The following is a 19,828-nucleotide window of genomic DNA, read 5'->3' as shown; positions in this document are numbered from 1 at the left end:
AGTATCATACCCAAGAAATAAGGTACTTGTGCAGCATAGTAACCACATGAAAAAACAAAAAATATATTCACTGTGACGTACATGAGTTATTAAAACTGTTAAATCTCGTTTAATACTCAAGTAGTATTACTTACACCTAAAAACAAATGTGCTTCTTCACTACAACACCCAGATTAAAAAAACAAATTCTTAACCCCTGATCTACCACATTTAGCACAACAGAACAGTTCATAAATGTATTGAGTCCTTTAAGTATAAATAAGAAAAAGGGACTTGTACGGTATCTTACAAAAGAAAAAAAGTACTTGTTCTGTATCCTATCTAAGAAATAACGTACTTGTTCAGTATAGTACCTATGTGAAAAACAAAGGAGATTTTACTTACGACGTACATAAAACTAATCAAAACCGAAAATCATGTAATATATTCCAGTAGTATGACATTTATATAAGAAATAAGGTGATTCTTCACTATATCACTCTGATGTAAAAGCAAGCAAACTCACCTGTGACACACGGAAAAGTTAGCACAACAGAAAATTATGTAAAATTATCGAGTAGTTTCATCTATATCTTTATAATAAAGTATCTGTACATAATCCTACCCAATAAATAAGGTACATGTGCAGTATAATACTCGTATAGAAAAATAAAGCAAATCCTACCTCTGACGTGCAAAACACCAAAACATGTAATGTGTTCAGGTAATATAATGTTAAATCAGAAATAATGTTATTCTTCACTATAGCACTCTGATGTAAAAACAAAACTCTTACATGTGATATACAGAAAAGTTTGCTAATCAGAAAATTATTTAAATTATTTTGAATATGTATTACCCACCCAAGGCAAGGATTTATTTCCATGTTCTCTAAATTTCCTGTTCTAAGGAACGTACAATTATCTCATACATATAATACCGGTCCATGGATACGTAAAATATTCCTTTGTTCAAGATGGTCAATAATACATAGACATCAAAATTTCTTTATCCTGAGAATAACAGATATCTTAAATGTTTTTTCTTTACACGGTACCGAGCAACTCCGGATGCCCTTGCTAGTAATATACTATATATATTAAAATAATATCTATCATTTTAATAATAATAATTATTGACTATGACAATAAATACTGTCAAAATCTCTTAAATATATATATATATATATATATATAAATATATATATATATATATACATATATATATATATATATAAATTGAAAATTGTGCAGATATTTGTTCGTTTGTATTTATATAAAATATCCCTTAATAATAAAGTGCTCGTAACGAATGATGAAATATATAGGAGTTATTAATATGTGTTATGTATACGTTTCATCTAATGTGTGTTGTGTTAGGTGTATCCATTTATAATGTATTATAATGTAATGTGTTTAGGAAGGATTTATGAATGTTTCATTTTCTCAGATTTTTTTAGAAAATCTCTCCACAAACATTATGATATTTCCTCAACGAATTGTGGATGTATAATTAGTAAAATATCATTTTGCCCCAAATAAAGAGAAAGTAATTCCATGTAAAATGTTATTTCTGCAATAGGTACAGTTTTAAGCCATTGCACTAAGGCAACAAGTAACAACACACAAAAGCAAATTAGTTTATTCATTAGTTATATAACCGTACAATAGTCAGTGATCGTTTAATTTTGAAGCCATACAATGACTTTTATTTCATGTTGAATAATCATGTGGTTTATATACTATATAAAATATTATTTCAGAAATTCCCCTCTTGACCAAAATATTGTAGTTTTCAGCAACATATATCGCAAACAGATTTATTTTGTCTACATTATATGCCACTATTTCATATAAGTTAAGAACGACGTATTACACGCAGTCGTTATAATAAAATCCTAGTGTACACTCTTAGAGCAGGAGCATCACAATCTCACAATCTATAGACGAAGTAGTTTCCCTTTTTCCCACTAAATCTAAAATTTCCAACATCCTTCAGTACAAACCGGGAATTTATATATACATAACCACTATATAGGCATAACCCCTTTGTAACTTGATCATACACTCGTAGACATAGGATTACTTTCCACTTTTCTATTCGTACAATAATAGTTTTCTACTTAGATTCTGGCTATTCTCATTGGCTGAGAGCATACATATATTATTCCAGAATACACACCTTCTTACAAAAACTAACAGATCAGCTCTGTACAAATATGGTCAATCACTGTACACAAAGCAATACGTGAATGACTATTAAACACATTACAAAATTATTTAACACTCATAATCAGATATGTACGTACGTATACTTTTATATTAAACATGAAGAGGATGATAGTGACTATTCGGATAAATTGTTTTTGAATTTGGAGGTAAAGTGTTGGTGACAAACTACAACAATTAAAACATAAAAAATAATAATTTAAAGCGAACATATTTTTTTATGAGAAGAGGTGTATTGTTTCATTGGGCAACGGTCGGTAGACGGGCTCTGTGGAATATATATATATATATATATATATATATATATATATATATATATATATATATATATATATATGATGTATGGGTTACTTTCAGTGTTATAAGCATCAGAAGTACTGTCGAGGGTGTTGGCAGCAAGATGTCGGTTCAGGTTACACTTTAACTTCTGCATGTCAGTACAGTTGCGGAAGCAGATATCCGGAAGGGAGTTCCAAAATCCAGCGGTTCTGGGGAAGAAACTTCTGGAGTAGAACGTTCTCTTACATCTAGGGACCTCTACTCTGAAGGGTTGGGATTTTGCAGCTTGTCTAGTGTGTCGGGGCTATTTACGTCGCGTGAGGCATAAGTGCTTGCAGTTCGTAAGACCATTCATCGTTAAAGTACTTATAGAACAGGCAGAGGGATATAACATTTCGTCGATAGGACAACGGCTGACGCTTATATGACGGCTCAGGACCTATCAGATTGGCAACTATCTTTTGATGCACCAGCCGAAATATGACAAGACTACTACATACATGAGCGAATGGTTGCCTTTTAGAGTTATAGGATACATTCGGGAGTTAGTAGCTTTCTAGCACGGTACAGATAACCTATCTTCTTCGAAGCTTTCCCGGCAATACACTTAATGTAATTGTTCCAACTCATGTTTCCTGTGAACGTAAGGCCGAGGAGTTTAAAAAGATGTACTTTCAGATACCGAGTCATTGCCCCCCCCATATATATATATATATATATATATATATATATATATATATATATATATATATATATACATATATATGTTTATATATATGCATATATATTATTATTATTATTATTATTATTATTATTATTATTATTATTATTATTTTTATTATTATTATCATTATTATTATTATTATTATTTAGGGTAAACTTTACATATAGTCGCTACAAATAGTCATCTGTTTCAGTCAAAGAGACTGCATCAGGCGACCTGGAACTTCTAGACGCAAAAAGTTCTGACTTTTGAGCACCTCAAACCTGAATGATATATATATATATATACATATATATATATATATATATATATATATATATATATATATATATATATATTAGTCCTATATATGAATTAAGATTGTATATATGAATATATATTGTGTGTTTCTATATTTTTTCATGTAAATTTTATCACATATAATTAGATATACGTGGTGAATATATATATATATATATATATACATATATATATATATATATATATATATATATATATATATATATATATATATATATATATACCTAAGAGTTAGGAGAATAGAGTAAATTCAATTCGATAAAAGACTCATCGGGTTATTATAAAGCTAAACAAATTTCATTGGAGCTTATATAGGAAAACAATAATGTTGGAAAAGGAAGTCACAAAACTATATATTGCTGAATATAGAATAAGTCATGTATTTAATAAAGTATACTAACATTTATTTAGGGAAAGATTATAGAAGATGCTAGGTAACATAATGGGAATGCGACGTCTTGCGTGGACTTCGTCAGGAGCGAAATAAATCAATGTAATATTGATGTCGTGGGGGGGGGAATTATATCGAATTCTTAGATAGAGAAGGAGCGTATAAAGTGTAATGTAAAAAAGAGTATATGGTTTCTATCATAATCCAAACTGGAGGTAGTTGATGTTTTAAGACTCAAAGGGAAGTATGGGAGTGGAGAGGTTGTGATCATATTTTATCCTGTGTAAAATGTTTAGAATATATACAGTTTTTTTTATCGATGTATGGAACCGAGATGACAACAGCACATTGCGAAAGTGTATAATGTTAGGCGAAATATTATGATGATGAATTAAGTAGGATTGAACAAAAATAACGGTAATCCCAGCATGACATATAAGAAGACTATTGTTATAGTGTGATGCTGTGAGAATTAATTATGTTGGTATGATGCATTATCTAGGACGTCGTGTACTAGAGTGGTATTTTAGTTATATCAGGAAAGGCCCGTAGGTGAGTTAAAGGAGGAAGTTATGATAATGCATTTGAAAAGTTGAATATATTAGATAATACTCCTAAGGTTGCCCTCTTATAATGTAGACAGGAAGGAGGGTTGAAGTGTAAGGCAAAAGTATAAATATAGGGGAAAAAGTCGATAGTGGTTGATGCAGAGAAAACTAAAATGAGGATGTGGACGAATAGCGTGGTGAGTTCTTATGGTTGGATTATACTACTAATTCTACTATGAATATTACTTATAATAATAATAATAATAATAATAATAATAATAATAATAATAATAATAATAATAATAATAAAAATAACAACACATCAATAATAATGATAATAATTATTATTATTATTATTATTATTATTATTATAATAAAATTAACATACAAAGAGGCATCTTCTAAGGAGATTCGCTCTCACAACTACTGTTCATCATAGCGATGATGCCCTTGAACATTATTCTGAGAAAGTGCCAAGCCGGATACAAGTTCTCCAATACAGAGGAACAAAATTGAACCACCTGATGTACATGGACGATCTGAAACTTTTTTGAAAAGACCGAAAAGGAGCTAGATACACTAATAAACACTGAAAGGATAATTATGGCAGCGAGAGACACAGAAAAAAAAAAACAACAACGCAGAAAACAGAGAGGCAAATGACAACACGAGAAAAGAGAAGTGGGAAGAGAAACAACTCCACGGAAGATTCATAAGAATTCCAAAAGATGAGAGTAACGAAAACACCTTGACATGGGTGGGAAAATTACATATACACCGAGAAACTGAATCTCTAATGACTGAAGCACAAGAAAAGTCGATAAGAACCAACCATAGCAAAGCAAGAATCGATAAAACACAAGAAAACAGCAAATGCAGTCAGTGTGGACAAAGAGACGAAACGATAAACCATATAGTAAGTGAATGGTACAAGCATAAACTCGCAACAATACTCGAAAACGAGAACCGCAAAATCCTATGGGCATGGACATACGGACGGACAAACCCATCCAAGCAAGAAGACCAGATGTCGTAATAATTAAAAAGAAAGAAAAATCCTGTCAAATCATAGACTTTGCTGTCCCAGCTGACCACAGGGTGAGTATGAAAGCAAAGTAGAAACGAAGCAAATACACAGAGCTAGTCTGAGAGTTAAAAGGTATTTAGATGATGAAGAAAATCAAAATCGTACAGATAATAGTAGGAGTGCTAGGAACAATTCCGAAAGATATTAATATACAGATGGCACAGGGGCACGTCGTTTCAAATTAGTAATAAAACACAGTGCAGGATTTAATACATATGCATATAATTAAATAATATTATGAATTACATCGTAACTCGGGGTAAATGCCGTAATCAGCGTCTAGAGAAAAACATCGTATTCCGCATCGTACCCTCAAAACTCGTATCCTAGGGTCACTCTATCCCGGGATGTTACTGTATAATATAATATTATAAAAGTCCAAGTAACTGAGCTTTTAATCGTCTCCGACACGAACGACATTGTACGATATGTCAAATTATGGGATGGAACATGTTATGGATATCCTTTTTAACGATTTAATTGTAATATTCGACAAGGAATACAAGTTGTAAATTAAAATGTTCCTTAAGTTTTGAAATGTGGCTTATTTTCTCTTCATCTCTACTGAAAGATTTTTAGTTCTCAAATTGTATTCCTTCTCGAATAATAAATTGTTGTAATTTTTCATTTGCATATTTTTAATATATTTTTCTCTATCAGTGCGTTCTTACAAAAATTAAGATCGTTAAGATGGTTCTTAGATTTGTCGTATAGTGTTTCTATTAATTCATATACTGAGTATAAAAATATGCAAATGTGGAGATGATATATATACTGTAAATCAGGCTGAACAAAGTTATAAACGGGCCACTTAATCATAAATGATTTTCCAAGTTTTATTCTTTGAATAATTTTATGTTTTCCAATGTTTGCCAACACCATTACTTCAAGTTACTGAGAAGTTTACATGAAAGGCGTAAGCTTTAAGAAAATATTAATTTACAATCGTATATTTCCAGAAACTGTAACCACTGTCCCACGTGATCTTCTTTGAACAATATAGTACGCATAGTAAGAACTGTATATGCATTTTTTATCCCAATACACACACACACAGAAACACAGAAACACACACTTTTTATGGCTTTATATATTATATGTTAGTTAATTATACGATTCCTACATGCTAATTTCTCTACTAGATCTAATTTTAATTGCATTTTAATACCAAGCAAGGCCCAGTGCAACTTTGGTGTGGGTTGCTACTATCTGGCCCATAAATTGCCAGGATACAATGTAGAGAGTTGAAAAGCAATATATTTGTTTACATTACACTTGAACTTCTTCATGTTAGTGTAGTCGGTGAAGCAGTAACTCGGAAGGAAATTTCAGAGTCTAGCAGTTCTGGGAAGGAAAATATTAGAGTGTTAATCTTTCTAGCATCTGGGGATCTCTACTGTGTAAATGATAAATTCTCAGGTTTTCGAGGATATTTACGTCGAAGGGGTACAATGGCTTCTAGTTTATCGGAGTACATACTATGGAAATATTTTTAAAAGACAGCGGGATTCAACATTTAGTCGATTGGCCGAGGCTGCAGGCTAGCTGACAATCTAGGACCTATTAGGTCGGTGACTATCTTTTTACACTAGTCAATGAGTGAGAGATTTTCAGCAGATATGCCAGTCATAATGTAGCAACAATAGTCTATACAAGGCCGAAAGGTTCCCTGGTACATGTGCAGGATAATTTCTAGTGTAATTAACTTTCTATCATGATAGTGGGAGCCCACCTACTTTGCAGCAACCGTGACAATGCTCTCGATGTACACTACTGATCTTAAAAATCTTTAAAAATAAACCTTTATTTAAGGATAAATTTTAAACTCCTCCGACTTAAGGGAGCTAATGCTACAATTTAAAAGCTTCTGAAAACAAAAAGATACATTCATAAAATATTATTTAAAAATTGCTTTTTTATTAAATTAAATTAAATTATGATTATATTTCGCTATGCACGCATATTGTTGTCTAGTGTTTATTTTTGTTTGTCTTTGTTCTTCTCATTTTGCATAGAAAATTTAATTTCGTTTTTTCTTATACGAGGATATTTTAAGTGCAAGGTATATTTTGTACAAGTGGATAAAATACCCTGTGAAAAACATGCGGAAACTATAAATATTGCTAAGAGAAGAGAAAAATATAAAATCTTTTCCAGTGCAAACTGAAAAAATGTCATATAAAAACACAACGAAATAAACGTTTTTCTGTCAACGCCTATAGGTGAGGATCTATAAAACTGCGCGGTTTTCAAAATATCATAAATCCTATCCGGTTTGCAGCAAAAATTTTGTGAAATAGAAAGAAATATACGAGTAGTATTTAAATAAAAACTTATACATTGCACACTTTACTCAGTTTCAGCAGATCTTTTTGAGTTTTTCATTTATTTATTTTATCATCATAATCTGTATCTTATATATTTTTTTCATATTTTTCAAATGGTATTACTACAACCAGGTGTACCCTGTTTTCTTTATAATATCCTAATCAGCAAAATATATTATTACTTTCTCCTTCTTCTGAAAAATATATGAACGAAGAGACAACAAGAATGACACAGAGAATGTTATATATATATATATATATATATATATATATATATATATATATATATATAAAGAGGGATATGGGACAGAATGTAATACAGATAAATATGCATCCAGAGTGCCAATATAATTTTAAAAAAAGAGCGCGAGGTTAAACAATACCGAAGAACGCATTATATACATAAAATTTCGAAGAGTTGCCTTCTTTGTATTTATTTATTTATTACTCTAGACTATTTTTTTACATGCGGATCACCACTTATCAAGGGCTGCAAGCCACTCGGGGGTAAGGGTTATTTTGTGTAAAATGATCAATGGGATAATATCGTAGTAATAGTTGTTATAGGAGATATGATAAAGTGTCTTACTTTAGGTGGCGATTAATAAGGAATTTGTTTATGTTGAACTTGAAGACGCCCAAGTTGTAGTCAGGTGGGTAACAGGCAAACGGAAGAGAATTCCACAGGCGTGCAAGAAAAAAGCTATGTTCATGGGATCTAAATATTGATTACGGCACATATAAAGTGTGGGGGGAATTACTGACAGTGGTTTTAGCTAGACTGGGGTTTATCATGAAGGATGGGCGAGGAGGACCAGAGATTGGAGCTCGGACGAGACTTGCATTGAAAATAACGATAGAACAAAGAAAGAATCGTAATGTCTCTTCTGTGGGAGAGAGGTTGCATGGAAAAGAATAGAGCATCCCCCACTAACCCACGAAGTCTATCTTATAGCTTGGCCAGACAGGGTAGGCTGTTTTTTGAAGCTCCAGCCCAGATGGTGCAACAGTACTCCATATTTGGACGTACTTGGCTTTAATAGAGATAGAGAATTGCATCAGTAGTGAGATATCTTCTGCAGCGTAGAATGATCCTATCATTTTCCCAGCGACCCGGGCAACAGACTTTATATACGTGTTCCATTTCAGATCAGGAGTAAAGGTCAAACTCAGAAGCTTGTCAAACATGCAGTCTCCCCAAGACGAGAGCCATCCATTTCAATTAAGGTTACACGAGGAACAGAGCGTTGATGATGTAAAGTTAGGAACTTGATTTGTGATACATTAAATGTAAGCAGCCATCTCTTCCCCCACTGGACCACGGGTTCAAGATCAAAGGAGAGGGAATCAGAGAGAGCCTTGTCGTTTACGGCCTTTGATGTGTTTCCGTAGATGATCGTGTCATCAGCATAGATATCAGCGAATGATTTAAGTATGTGTTTTGGGAGATCATTGATGTAGATCAGGAAGAGAGTTGGGCCCAGGATGGACACCGGGGGACTCCAGCATTACTACTGTGAGTCTCTGATTGCTGCCCACCAACCACTACTCTTATGAACCTATCAGAGAGAAATGATTTAATTATTGAGAAAACATTTCCAGTTATACCCTAGTTGGAAATCTTGTGAAGTAATCCCTTATGCCAAACCTTATCGAAGGGCTTTGATGTGTCAAGAGCAATTGCCTTTTCGAGAGATTCACTAATCCTATAGTATACACCTGTTAGCACATCAGCTGTAGATCTAGCAGAACGGAAACCTTATTTCATGTCACTAAGGAGGTTATTTCTGCTGAGGTGGTTGACTACTTCTCTTTTAATATTGATTCCAACAACTTACTCATGATACACGGGAGATTATTGGTCTAACTGAGGGGGGATGACTTATCACATGAGTTCTTAAATACAAGACATAATGACGAGGTTTTCCAGTGTGTTGGAAAGCAATTCCCCTTACGGCAACGTAAGTATGGGGGTAAGTTCTGGTCAAAGCTTTTTCAACACTAAATTGGAATGCCGTCAGGGCCAGTTGCTTTACTGGAATCGACGTTCTTGATTTGTTTAGTGACCTCGTGCACAGATATATGTATGTTGGATAAGGTGTTGTCTACTGTAGGAGGAAATACGGGGAGTTAGTGCCCTTCGTCGCATAGGGTAGAGTTAGCTGCAAAGTTCTTGGCGAATAGTTTGGCCTTGTCTGATGCCGATGAGATGACCTCAGGTATATTTATCATGGTTGGGCAGGAACACACGCAATAGTTCAGGATCCTGTTTGCTATATGCCAAAACTGGTGGGAAGCAAGCCGCTGCTCAGCTACTTTGGATTTAACGGACTGAACATATAGTTCTCTTGTCTTTTTATTACTTTTTACAGGGGTTGCTGGCAGTCTTGAAAGCAGCTTTAGACTCAGTCCATCTATTACTTTGGTAGCTATTAAAAAAGGGATTTTTTTACACAGTGGTCACCACATCAAGGCACGGAAGCCACTCAGGGATAAGAGTTATTGCAAGTACATTACGTTAGTGTGGTGATTTGATGGAGTGTTTACTTAAGGGTGCAGTTCATTAGGAAATTGTTAACGTTGGACTTGAACACATCCAAGTTGTAGTCAGGTGGGAAGCAGGCAAACGGAACAGAGCTCCACAGCCGTGCAGTTCTAAGAAAGAAACTTTGTTCATGGAATCCACGTTTTGATTTAGGCACATATTAAGAGTGGGGGAAATTTTTCAAACTGGATTCGGCTAGACGGGTGTTTTTTGTGAAAGATTGGAGCGGGGGGGACCAGAGATTGGAGCTCAGACGAGCACCTTCCATGGAAATAAAGATAAATAAAGATAAAACAAGTATAGGCTTGCAACGTCTCTTCTGTGGGAGAGAGCTTGCAAGGTAGAGAAAAGGGCATCCCCCACTAAGCCACGAAGTCTAGTATGTACTCTCAAGGCAGGATAGGCTGCTTTTAGCAGATCCTGCCCAAATATGGCAGCAGTATTCCTTCCGTGGACGTACTTGGCTTTTATATAGATAGAGAATTGCATCAGTAGTGAGATATCTTCTGGGGCGGTAGAAGGACCCCACCATCATTCCAGCGACCTTGGCAACAGACTTGATGTAGGTGTTCCATTTCAGATCAGGAGTAAAGGTCAAAGCCAAAAGTTTCTGAAAACACTGGGCCTCTTCCAGATGAGAGCCGTCCATCCCAATTGGTGCCAGATGGGGACAGAGCGCTGATCATGTAAGGATAGGAGTTTTGTTTTGGATGCATTTAAGGTAACAAACCACGTCTTCCCCCAATGAACCACGCGCTCGAGATCAGAGGAGAGAGAATCAGAGAGAACTTTGTCATTTACAGCCTTTGATGTGTTGCCGTAGATGGTCGTGCCATTAGCATAGATGTCAACGAATGATTGAAGTATGTGTTTAGGGAGGTAATTGATGTAGATCAGAAAGAAAATTGGGCCCAGGATTGAACACTGAGGGACTCCAGCATTAATACTGCATACCTCTGTTTTTTATCCATCGACCACTACTCTTATGAGCCTATCGGAGAGAAATGATTAAATGATTGAGAAAAAATTTCCAGTTATACCGTAGCTGGAAATCTTGTGAAGATTTCTGTGCGCAATTGCAGCAGCACATTTTGTGGAAAACCATGGCGGGCTGTTAGGTTTTTGTTGGGGCATTTTGGATGGTATGAATCGGCCCATGCCTACAATTAACCATTCGGAAAGATCTGATATTATAGAGGATACATCTTTTTTTAACATGTAATGCAGAGGTTGATCAGATATGACTGTAAGGGAGATATCCCAGTCAGCCATAGAGTATCAATATACAGTACGGTGGAGAGGATCATCTGCAGACATTGAATTTCATTTTTATCTTGACTGATACAACTGTGTGATCGGAGGATCCCAGAGGTGATAGAACGAACATGAACATAGCTCAAGGGGAACTGTGAGAAAAAAGTCTAGAAGGCTTGCATACTGACCAGTAGTATCGGGCACACAGGTGGGTTCATTAACAATCTGAGTTAGTTCATAGGCAATGGGAATATCATGGCAGAACCTCCCCTCATCGTCAGTCTTATTTGAGAGGGTCAACCATTCCAGATTATGGGCATTGAAGTCACCGCAAATCTAAATGGTACCCGAAGGATGAGCAGACAGGATGAGGTCAATTTTCTCAGATATACTGTTAAGGACAGTAACCCCGCTGTTTTGTGGGGTATAAAGTGCAAATATGAATGCGGTGGTGTTATCAAGTGCAACCCAGAAGCACATACTGGTAAATTAGGGTCTTCTCTGGAGACATCTCTACCCATATTTAATGTAAGCGCATATTCCATGTCCATGGCGATCTTGGGGGTCAGATTTAGATGTTAAATTAGAGTATCATTTTATTATGAGATCATCTAGGGAAGTGGTCGGCCCTATGCCAGTTTCGCTTAGAAAGAGTAAGTCCGATTTTGTCTCCTGTAGTTGCGCTTCAACCTCTGGAAAGTTGGAACGTAGACCCCTGCTGTTGGGGAAGGAGACATGGTAGTAGGGGTCTACGTTGGAGGATGCGGTTGTAGGTGTAGTCGTGTTTTTTAGTTGTTTTTTTTAGATATTTCATGTTGATTTTTTTTGGTTTGTGGAACAGGACGACAGACTTGGTTAGAGTAGGATAGAGAGGGAAAGTAAGAGAGAGAAAGGAAGGGTTTTGTAGCACATGATAAGATAAAGCCGTAACAATTACCAACTAGTATGGCATCAAGATCCCCCCAGAAACTACAGCATGGTCCAGAATCCATTCAGCAAATGGCAATACAACAGTCCCAATACTTTACACCTGCAGATTGGACAGCCTCCTGACTATTAAGCGGGTAACGTCAGCCCAGATGAAACGTTTAACTCCAGCACCCTTACTAGTGACGTGGGCATATTGATGGACATAGAAACAGAAAAATTTCGTACATCTCGAGCTACTGTTCCCGAAGTAATACAGACTTGGATAGCAGCTTTTTCTTAACCCTTTGTCATAAAAAGCACTGATTGGAAATGATAACTGAGGGACAAAAAAGGAGAAGCGAGACTTACTGGAGCTACCGATTACAAAACCTCAGTGTATTATCTACTCTCCATTAAAATAATACAAAAATAAAAAATAAAAAAAAATAAATTTTATAGATAAATAAATAGGGAAAAATTCAAATAAAATAAAAATGTAATAATATAAGTCGGTTACTCCGTTCTCGGTTTAGGAGAATATTGGAAAATAATCTTCCCTCAAAAAATTATGCGTAAATATTTTTTTTCTTTTTGGCTTTATTTACCGTCGATTGAGAATTATTTGACTATTCGAGTGTTGCCTTTATAGGATATCGTAATGGAACTTTCAGTTTGTGAGGTCGTTTTTTGTATTGATTTATTTGGAAGAACCCGTTTTAAAGCTGGTTTAGAGTAGAGCGATTTGTGGCTTGGTTCCTAAGTTTAGACAGGTTAAGAAAACATGCATACTGGTGAGAAATCATTTATCAGTGTTTAGTAAATCGTGCAGATATAATTAGGAGAAAACAAAACAACAGAAAAAAGAGCAAAAGAAAGATAAGTGCAGTTTAACTGCTCAGAAATTTAGTCAAACCTAGAAAAAATAAATAAATTAATAGAAAATAATGACTGCAATACATATGTTTTTGCGATATCATGCAAGTGGATTTCAAAGAAAATTTGCTAGCTCATTGAGTGTTAACAGTCAAGGTTAGTGTGGATGTGATAAATTCTTGCTCATTCGAACACATCTTTATCATTTATAATACCTATTTATAGATATATTTTGCACAACTACATTTCATAAGGCCTACTTCACTGCATCGTATCAAAATTAAGCTCAATAATAAACAAAAATAAGTTAGATGAATCCAGACCGCTCCAAGGAAACTATATGATGCATAAACTGCTTCATAAATTAATACTTCGTACGTTACATTTAACTGATTGTTTCATACGAGATAACATTTAATTGTAAATTACTCATGAATTCATTCCGCTGTTTACTTGATCAAACAAGATCATATAAACCCCATGATCAGTTCGCTATCCTGTGAACATGTCTCCATATCCACCAGATAGACTTACAAAATGTTTTATGTTAGATGGGTTAAAAGGCTGTGCGACTAATATAGGACATTAGATCAGAAGTTTAAAAAATCCGAGTAATACAATTTTTATGGCTGATCTTTTTTTTGCTTTTAATAATAATTTTGTTTAGATCTTTGTATTCACCTTATCCGTGAACCGTTGCAAATACTATCATGTGTTCTATATAAATTATAAAAGCAAATATAGCATTGATCATTTAATATCGCATTCGAAATCTTGCTGATTTGTCTGGATATAATCCTTCAAGGTTTAATATGCTCTAAGAACTTCAAAATAGACTATATATAAAGACACGTCTACTTAATTAAGAACAATCAACACGTGGATAACTCCATATAATTATTTATGCTTTCTTGCGAATAATGCCGTAAATAACTTCACTACATGTTTACTTTGCTTGAGCCAAAAATGGTTTTGAATGGCGATATCTAAAATTTATGTATTTTGGGGCATTTAATCTGGACGTTATTTATTTGCTCAGTTTAACAGGTGTCATCCTACATTTGTTATATAACACGTAATTCTCTATCGCTTAATTCTTTCGCCTACCATTTCCTAACAGAAGTATGTCACAAATCCGTCCGTATCACTGTAAAACCGAGAGCGCCTTGTATGTAATCTGGCCATAACTTCAACGACGATTTTTTAGCATCTTATAATCGACGAAAAATAATTAAGCTTAAGAGGTATCACGAAGCATGCTTATTCAATTGTTTTATATATATATATATATATATAAATGTTGACTGCAAGTCGATGTAAGTGTTCAGTATATTTACAAGTTGCAGTAAACTCTTTTCATATCTGTTATATCTATACTTTAAATAAGAATGCATCAAGAAACACGGGGTTATGGGTAAAACACAAAGCGGTTTATTTACAAGGGAATATATGTGAAACAAGCGTTAACCGACCTCTTTCCTTATTCTCTTCCTGTCTCATTCACGAGAGAAGTTCAATATATCTACAGTTCATTTCATCTATAAAGGGGTGTTATGCCATCCCATTATATTATCTTCCTCTCAAACTAAATGCTTCCATAGAATTTTGCTTCTACCATTTTTTTTCCTTTTTAAACTTTGTCCAATAAATTCAGTCATTTTCCTTTTCCTTTCACTTCTCCTCACCGTTTGCCAATTTTTTTTTTTTTTTTTACTTTTGGAGATTTATCGGATTTCTGAGTTACTGATACTTCCTTGTTTAGAGGATGTATATTGGTAACTGTTAGTGTCTGACTGTTTCTATGTATCGAAATGTCGGTTGGTTAATATGCTTTTTTGCAGAAAAATCAGACCTTTTATAATGCAAAACATTCTTCCAATTTTTTTTGAGATCATGCCTTCTTCCTAAAAACTCTTCCCTGCCCGATAATTTTTGAAGAAAACTTTATCCCCGTCGTTTTAAGACTTGCACCATACAATAACCTTGATATTTTGTCCTTTTTTCTCTTGGTATTAACCGGTCGAGCACCGAACGTACGTTACTGGCAAATATAAATTCAGCTGGGGATAATTTAGCATTTGTATTTCGATTTGGTGTTATCCCCTATATTGCTAATAATTTTTTAATGCTTTTTTCTTCCGTGTCGATGGTATTATTCTTTTTAAAGCTCGTTTAAAAGTATCGACACATCTTTCCGCTTGTAAGTTTGATCGAGTGTTAAAAGTTGGTGTTGTAATGTGTTCAATGGCCAGTGTCTCACAGTAGTGCATGAATTCTTGACCTGTGAACATAGTACAATTATCACTAGCAATTGTTTTCGGAACTCCGAACCGACTAAATGTCTCGTCTAGCGTTTTTATTGTGTTTGCCGCTGTAGAGTGTTTGTATTTAAAAATGGCTGGCCATTTTGACATACTATCTACGATTACTAAGTAATAATATCCCTCCAGGTGTCCTGCATAATTGATATGCATGCGCGTTTAGGGTATATCTGTTTTAGGCCAGGGTTGCGTCTGTATGAGGGAGATCTTGCGGCTAGTTTGCAACCTTTATAGAATTTCACCATTTTCTCAATGTCCTGATACATTCCAGGCCAGTATGTGAATCCTCTAATTTGGGCCTTCATTCTAGAAATACCAAGATGTCCCATGTGAATTTCCCTTAGGATTTTCTTTTGTAATACTTGCAGTATTACCACTCTGTCTGCGTGCATCGCAGTTTCATCACACATAGAAAATGGAAACACTTTTAATCCTTTTCTATTATTTTCGTCTTGCCCCACTTGTTTTATCTTATTAATATATTTATCTGTTTTCGCTGCTTTTTTTATTTTCTCAAGTGTAACAGACAGTTCCCTAACAGTATTTATTAATATATATGTCACTTCATTTTTTCTTTTAATGCTGTTATAACAGTTTCCTCCAATTCATTTTTACTAGGGATAACTCTCGACAAACCATCTGAATGTGTAATTTTACTTGATGCTAGGTGTTTCATATTTAAATCGTAATTGAGCTAAATAATACACCCTCTGTGTAATCTATTTGCCGTATGAGTACGCTTCTCTTTTCTCGATAGTAATTGTTTATCGTCTGTTTCCAAGACGAAAGATCTTCCATTAATGAATCTATGTAAATTTCTCACGGCATACACAATCTCCAGACCCTCTTTTTCGATCTGACTATACTTTCTTTCAGTGGGTAATAAATCCTCCGAGGCGTGAAAAATTGGTTTAGTAAATCTATTTCCAATTCTGGGTAGAAGCACAGTTCCTAAACCGTATTCGCTCGCATCTGCTGCTACAATTAAATCCTTTTTGTGATTGTAATGTGCTAACACTAGATCCGATAATAGTAGTTTGCTAGACTTAAGAATGACTCTAAGTTCATTACATCTCTGGTCTAGGAATGCTTATAATTGCATCTGTCATAGTTGGGTTAGGTCTTCTACCTTTCTAATCAAATATTTGTCCAAAATATTCAATCTTGTCCATACCAAAATTACATTTTTCCAGACCCACATTAACTCCGTAGTCTTCTATTTTCTCGAATACTTTCCGAATATGTTTTTTATGTTCTTCAGCATATTTGCTTCTCATAAAAATGTCGTCTAAATAAGCCATTGGTAAATCAAATTCTGCTATCATATTATCCATGATTTGTTTGGAAAATCTGGTGATACTTTCGAACCAAACGGCAATCGTTTTAAGGAAAACCATCTTTTATGAGTATTCACTGTCAGGTATTTAGAACAGTCCTCGTGGATTTTGACCTGCAAATATGCTTCTGACAAGTCAATTTTTGTGAACATTTTCCCCCAATTAATCTGAGAAAATATTTCCAGAGGAGTATGGAATGGATAGTTATGATCCGTTAAGGCTGCGGTTCTTAACCAGGGGCGAATCGCTCACAAGTGGGCGAAAATCAAATTTTGGGGGGCGATTTTCAATCAATTTTATCTGTGAAAAATTTTGACATTTGTGCGAGTAAATTTTTTGAAATTATAAACGTGTAGCTAAACTATTAATGCGAAACTGTGGTCACGTGACCTATGAATTGCTTTCTTATAAATGAATTGTCAGTTTTGAATATTCAATTTATTTCAGTAAATCCGATTCTCCAGTGACATTGTCTTACAAGTGTTTACAATTTTCATTCGCTCTGTTATATTACAGATTCGTTCATATTTACATAAACAAAACACTAACTCAATATCCGGAACTAATGTCGGACGGTGACACACTGAGCGTGCACCGTTTCCGGAGAGCTCCGAAGGAAAACGAAGAAAAATAGACTTGGCGCGAAATTCGAGTTCTCTACTGCTCTTTCCAGCCGGCGACCAATGGAGGAACACGCATTAAAACAACAAGCGACAAAACGAGCATCACGTTTATAAAACTCGCTCCGTCATTACTGCTAACATCAACAACAAGGCTATCACCCACGCCGCCGCCGCTTCTCTGATATCACCGATTGATGTATCAATAAACTTCACCGCCGACATCATCGCCTCCCCATAGTCGCCACCATCGTGGTAAGCTCTCGCACCACCGCCGTCACCGACTGCCGAATCAACAAACTCACCGTTGCCGTCGACGCCATCAAGGAAATAATAAAAAAACAAACAAACAACCTTTTGCTTTGTGTTGAGAATAAAAATAATTTAATCTTACTCAATTTGTCCGTATTTTTTTCTTGCGACCATACGCTAGTTTATTTCAGCTCGCACCCTTATTTTTTATGGCAAGCTCGGCAAAAAAAAAAGTGTCGACATTATATCGATGGGTACTTACAATATTGATTCATCAAAAACTCTACAGACCCAAAGCAGCCCTGTTGCCTCATGTGTCATCAATCTTTATTCAATGAAGCCATGAAACCCTCTCGGCTTTCAGACCACATGAGAAGAAAACACCCCGATAAAGTCAGTAAGCCTATCGAATATTTTCAGGAATTGAAATCTGCGTTAGAAAGTCGTAGTACTTTGATTTCATTATTTAAGAAGCAGACAAAAATTAATGACGGTGGACTAATTGCCTCCTACAAAATTGATGAAATTATTGCGAAAACAGGTAGCTCACATACGACAGCTGAAAAGATTATTAAGCCTGCAGTAGAAGCAGTAATAACAGAAATTATGAATCAAGATCCTTCATCCCTCATTAAGGCAATACCTTTGAGTAATGATTCTATCAGTAGGAGAATTGATGAAATGTCAGAGTATATCGAAAACTTACTAATTCAAAGATTGAAAACTACAAACTTTTTCCATTCAAATCGACGAAAGTACTGTTGTTGACAATAAGGCTCTTTTAATGGGATATGCCAGATATTTTGATAATAATTGTGCATTACTAGACGATTTATTGTTTGTAAAACTGTTGGAGACTGACACTACAGGCGCTTTCATATTTTCTGCTGTGAAAACTCTTTTTGAAGAAAAAGATATTCCATATACTAAAAATTTAGTTTCATGTGTTACTGATGGTGCAATGGCTATGGTGGGAAGACACAAAGGATTTATTTCTTTTTTGAAAAAGCTGTGCCCCGATATTTTAGCTATACACTGTGTGCTACATAGGCATCAACTCATGGCCAAAAATTTCAGCCCTATCCTAAATCAGTCAATGAATACAGTTACAAAAACAATAAACAAAATCAAATCTAACAGTAAATGTGACCGTCTTTTTCGAAAATTTTGTGTTGATACTGTCGAACAATATATAAGACTCCTTTTGCATACCGATGTCCGGTGGCTATCCAAAGGCAACTGTTTGCAAAGATTTGTAAACTTATTTAATGCAATAGTTGTATTCATACAAACAGAAGGACAGTCAGACTTAGCTATCGAAATTCAAGCTCAAAAGAAAAATATACACTATCTTAGTTGGATCTTCCGTAAGTTAAATGAAGTCTCTCTTCTGCTGCAAGGAAAAATGATAGCCCTAATAGACTGTAAACGGGTGATGAGAGCTTTTGTTGAAAAACTTAATATGTTTCAAATTAATTTAAAACGAAGGCAATTTGATAATATACCCGAACTAGCGGAAATCGACTTATGTGAAAATGACATTGTTATTTATTGTACCCATCTGTCAGCCATGAAAAATGATCTAGAAATCAGATTTTCCGATTTATTTGACTTCACTATTGAGCCATGGATGATTGACCCATTCGATTGTGATCCTCTCAGTGCACACGAAAATATCCAGGAGGAAATCATCGAGATAAAATGCAATGATGAATTGCAAATCAAGTTCAAAAGAGAAACTTTGTGGGCATTTTGGCAATCAAACACTGTAAAATCACTGTATCCAAATTTGTGGTGAGAAATGTCAAACATCCTTTTGTGTTTCCCAATATCATATCTTGTCGAAACTGGATT

General features: G+C 34.9%; 2 protein-coding genes across 2 annotated transcripts; both read left to right on the top strand.

Moving 5' to 3' along the window:
- The first annotated feature begins 18,316 nt into the window (after window positions 1-18,316).
- On the top strand, window positions 18,317-18,742 carry LOC145284099 (protein FAM200B-like). The gene has a single exon (XM_080133163.1). The coding sequence runs from the start codon at window positions 18,317-18,319 to the stop codon at window positions 18,740-18,742; it is 426 nt and encodes a 141-aa protein (XP_079989289.1).
- A 637-nt stretch (window positions 18,743-19,379) lies between these two features.
- Window positions 19,380-19,772, top strand: LOC145284097 (general transcription factor II-I repeat domain-containing protein 2B-like). The gene has a single exon (XM_080133162.1). It carries the CDS (start codon window positions 19,380-19,382, stop codon window positions 19,770-19,772), a length of 393 nt encoding a protein of 130 aa, XP_079989288.1.
- Window positions 19,773-19,828: the final 56 nt, after the last annotated feature.

The sequence above is a fragment of the Euprymna scolopes genome, chromosome 8 (assembly GCF_053919585.1).
Source record: "Euprymna scolopes isolate OS-2025 chromosome 8, ASM5391958v1, whole genome shotgun sequence".
Classification (NCBI taxonomy): domain Eukaryota; kingdom Metazoa; phylum Mollusca; class Cephalopoda; order Sepiida; family Sepiolidae; genus Euprymna; species Euprymna scolopes.
Note: the sequence above shows the minus strand (reverse complement) of the source record. Positions and strands in the feature narration are given on the sequence as shown.

Coding starts and splice junctions, on each gene's coding strand:
- LOC145284099 (XM_080133163.1), top strand. CDS start 18,317: ATGAAACCCTCTCGGCTTTCAGACCACATGAGAAGAAAACACCCCGAT.
- LOC145284097 (XM_080133162.1), top strand. CDS start 19,380: ATGATAGCCCTAATAGACTGTAAACGGGTGATGAGAGCTTTTGTTGAA.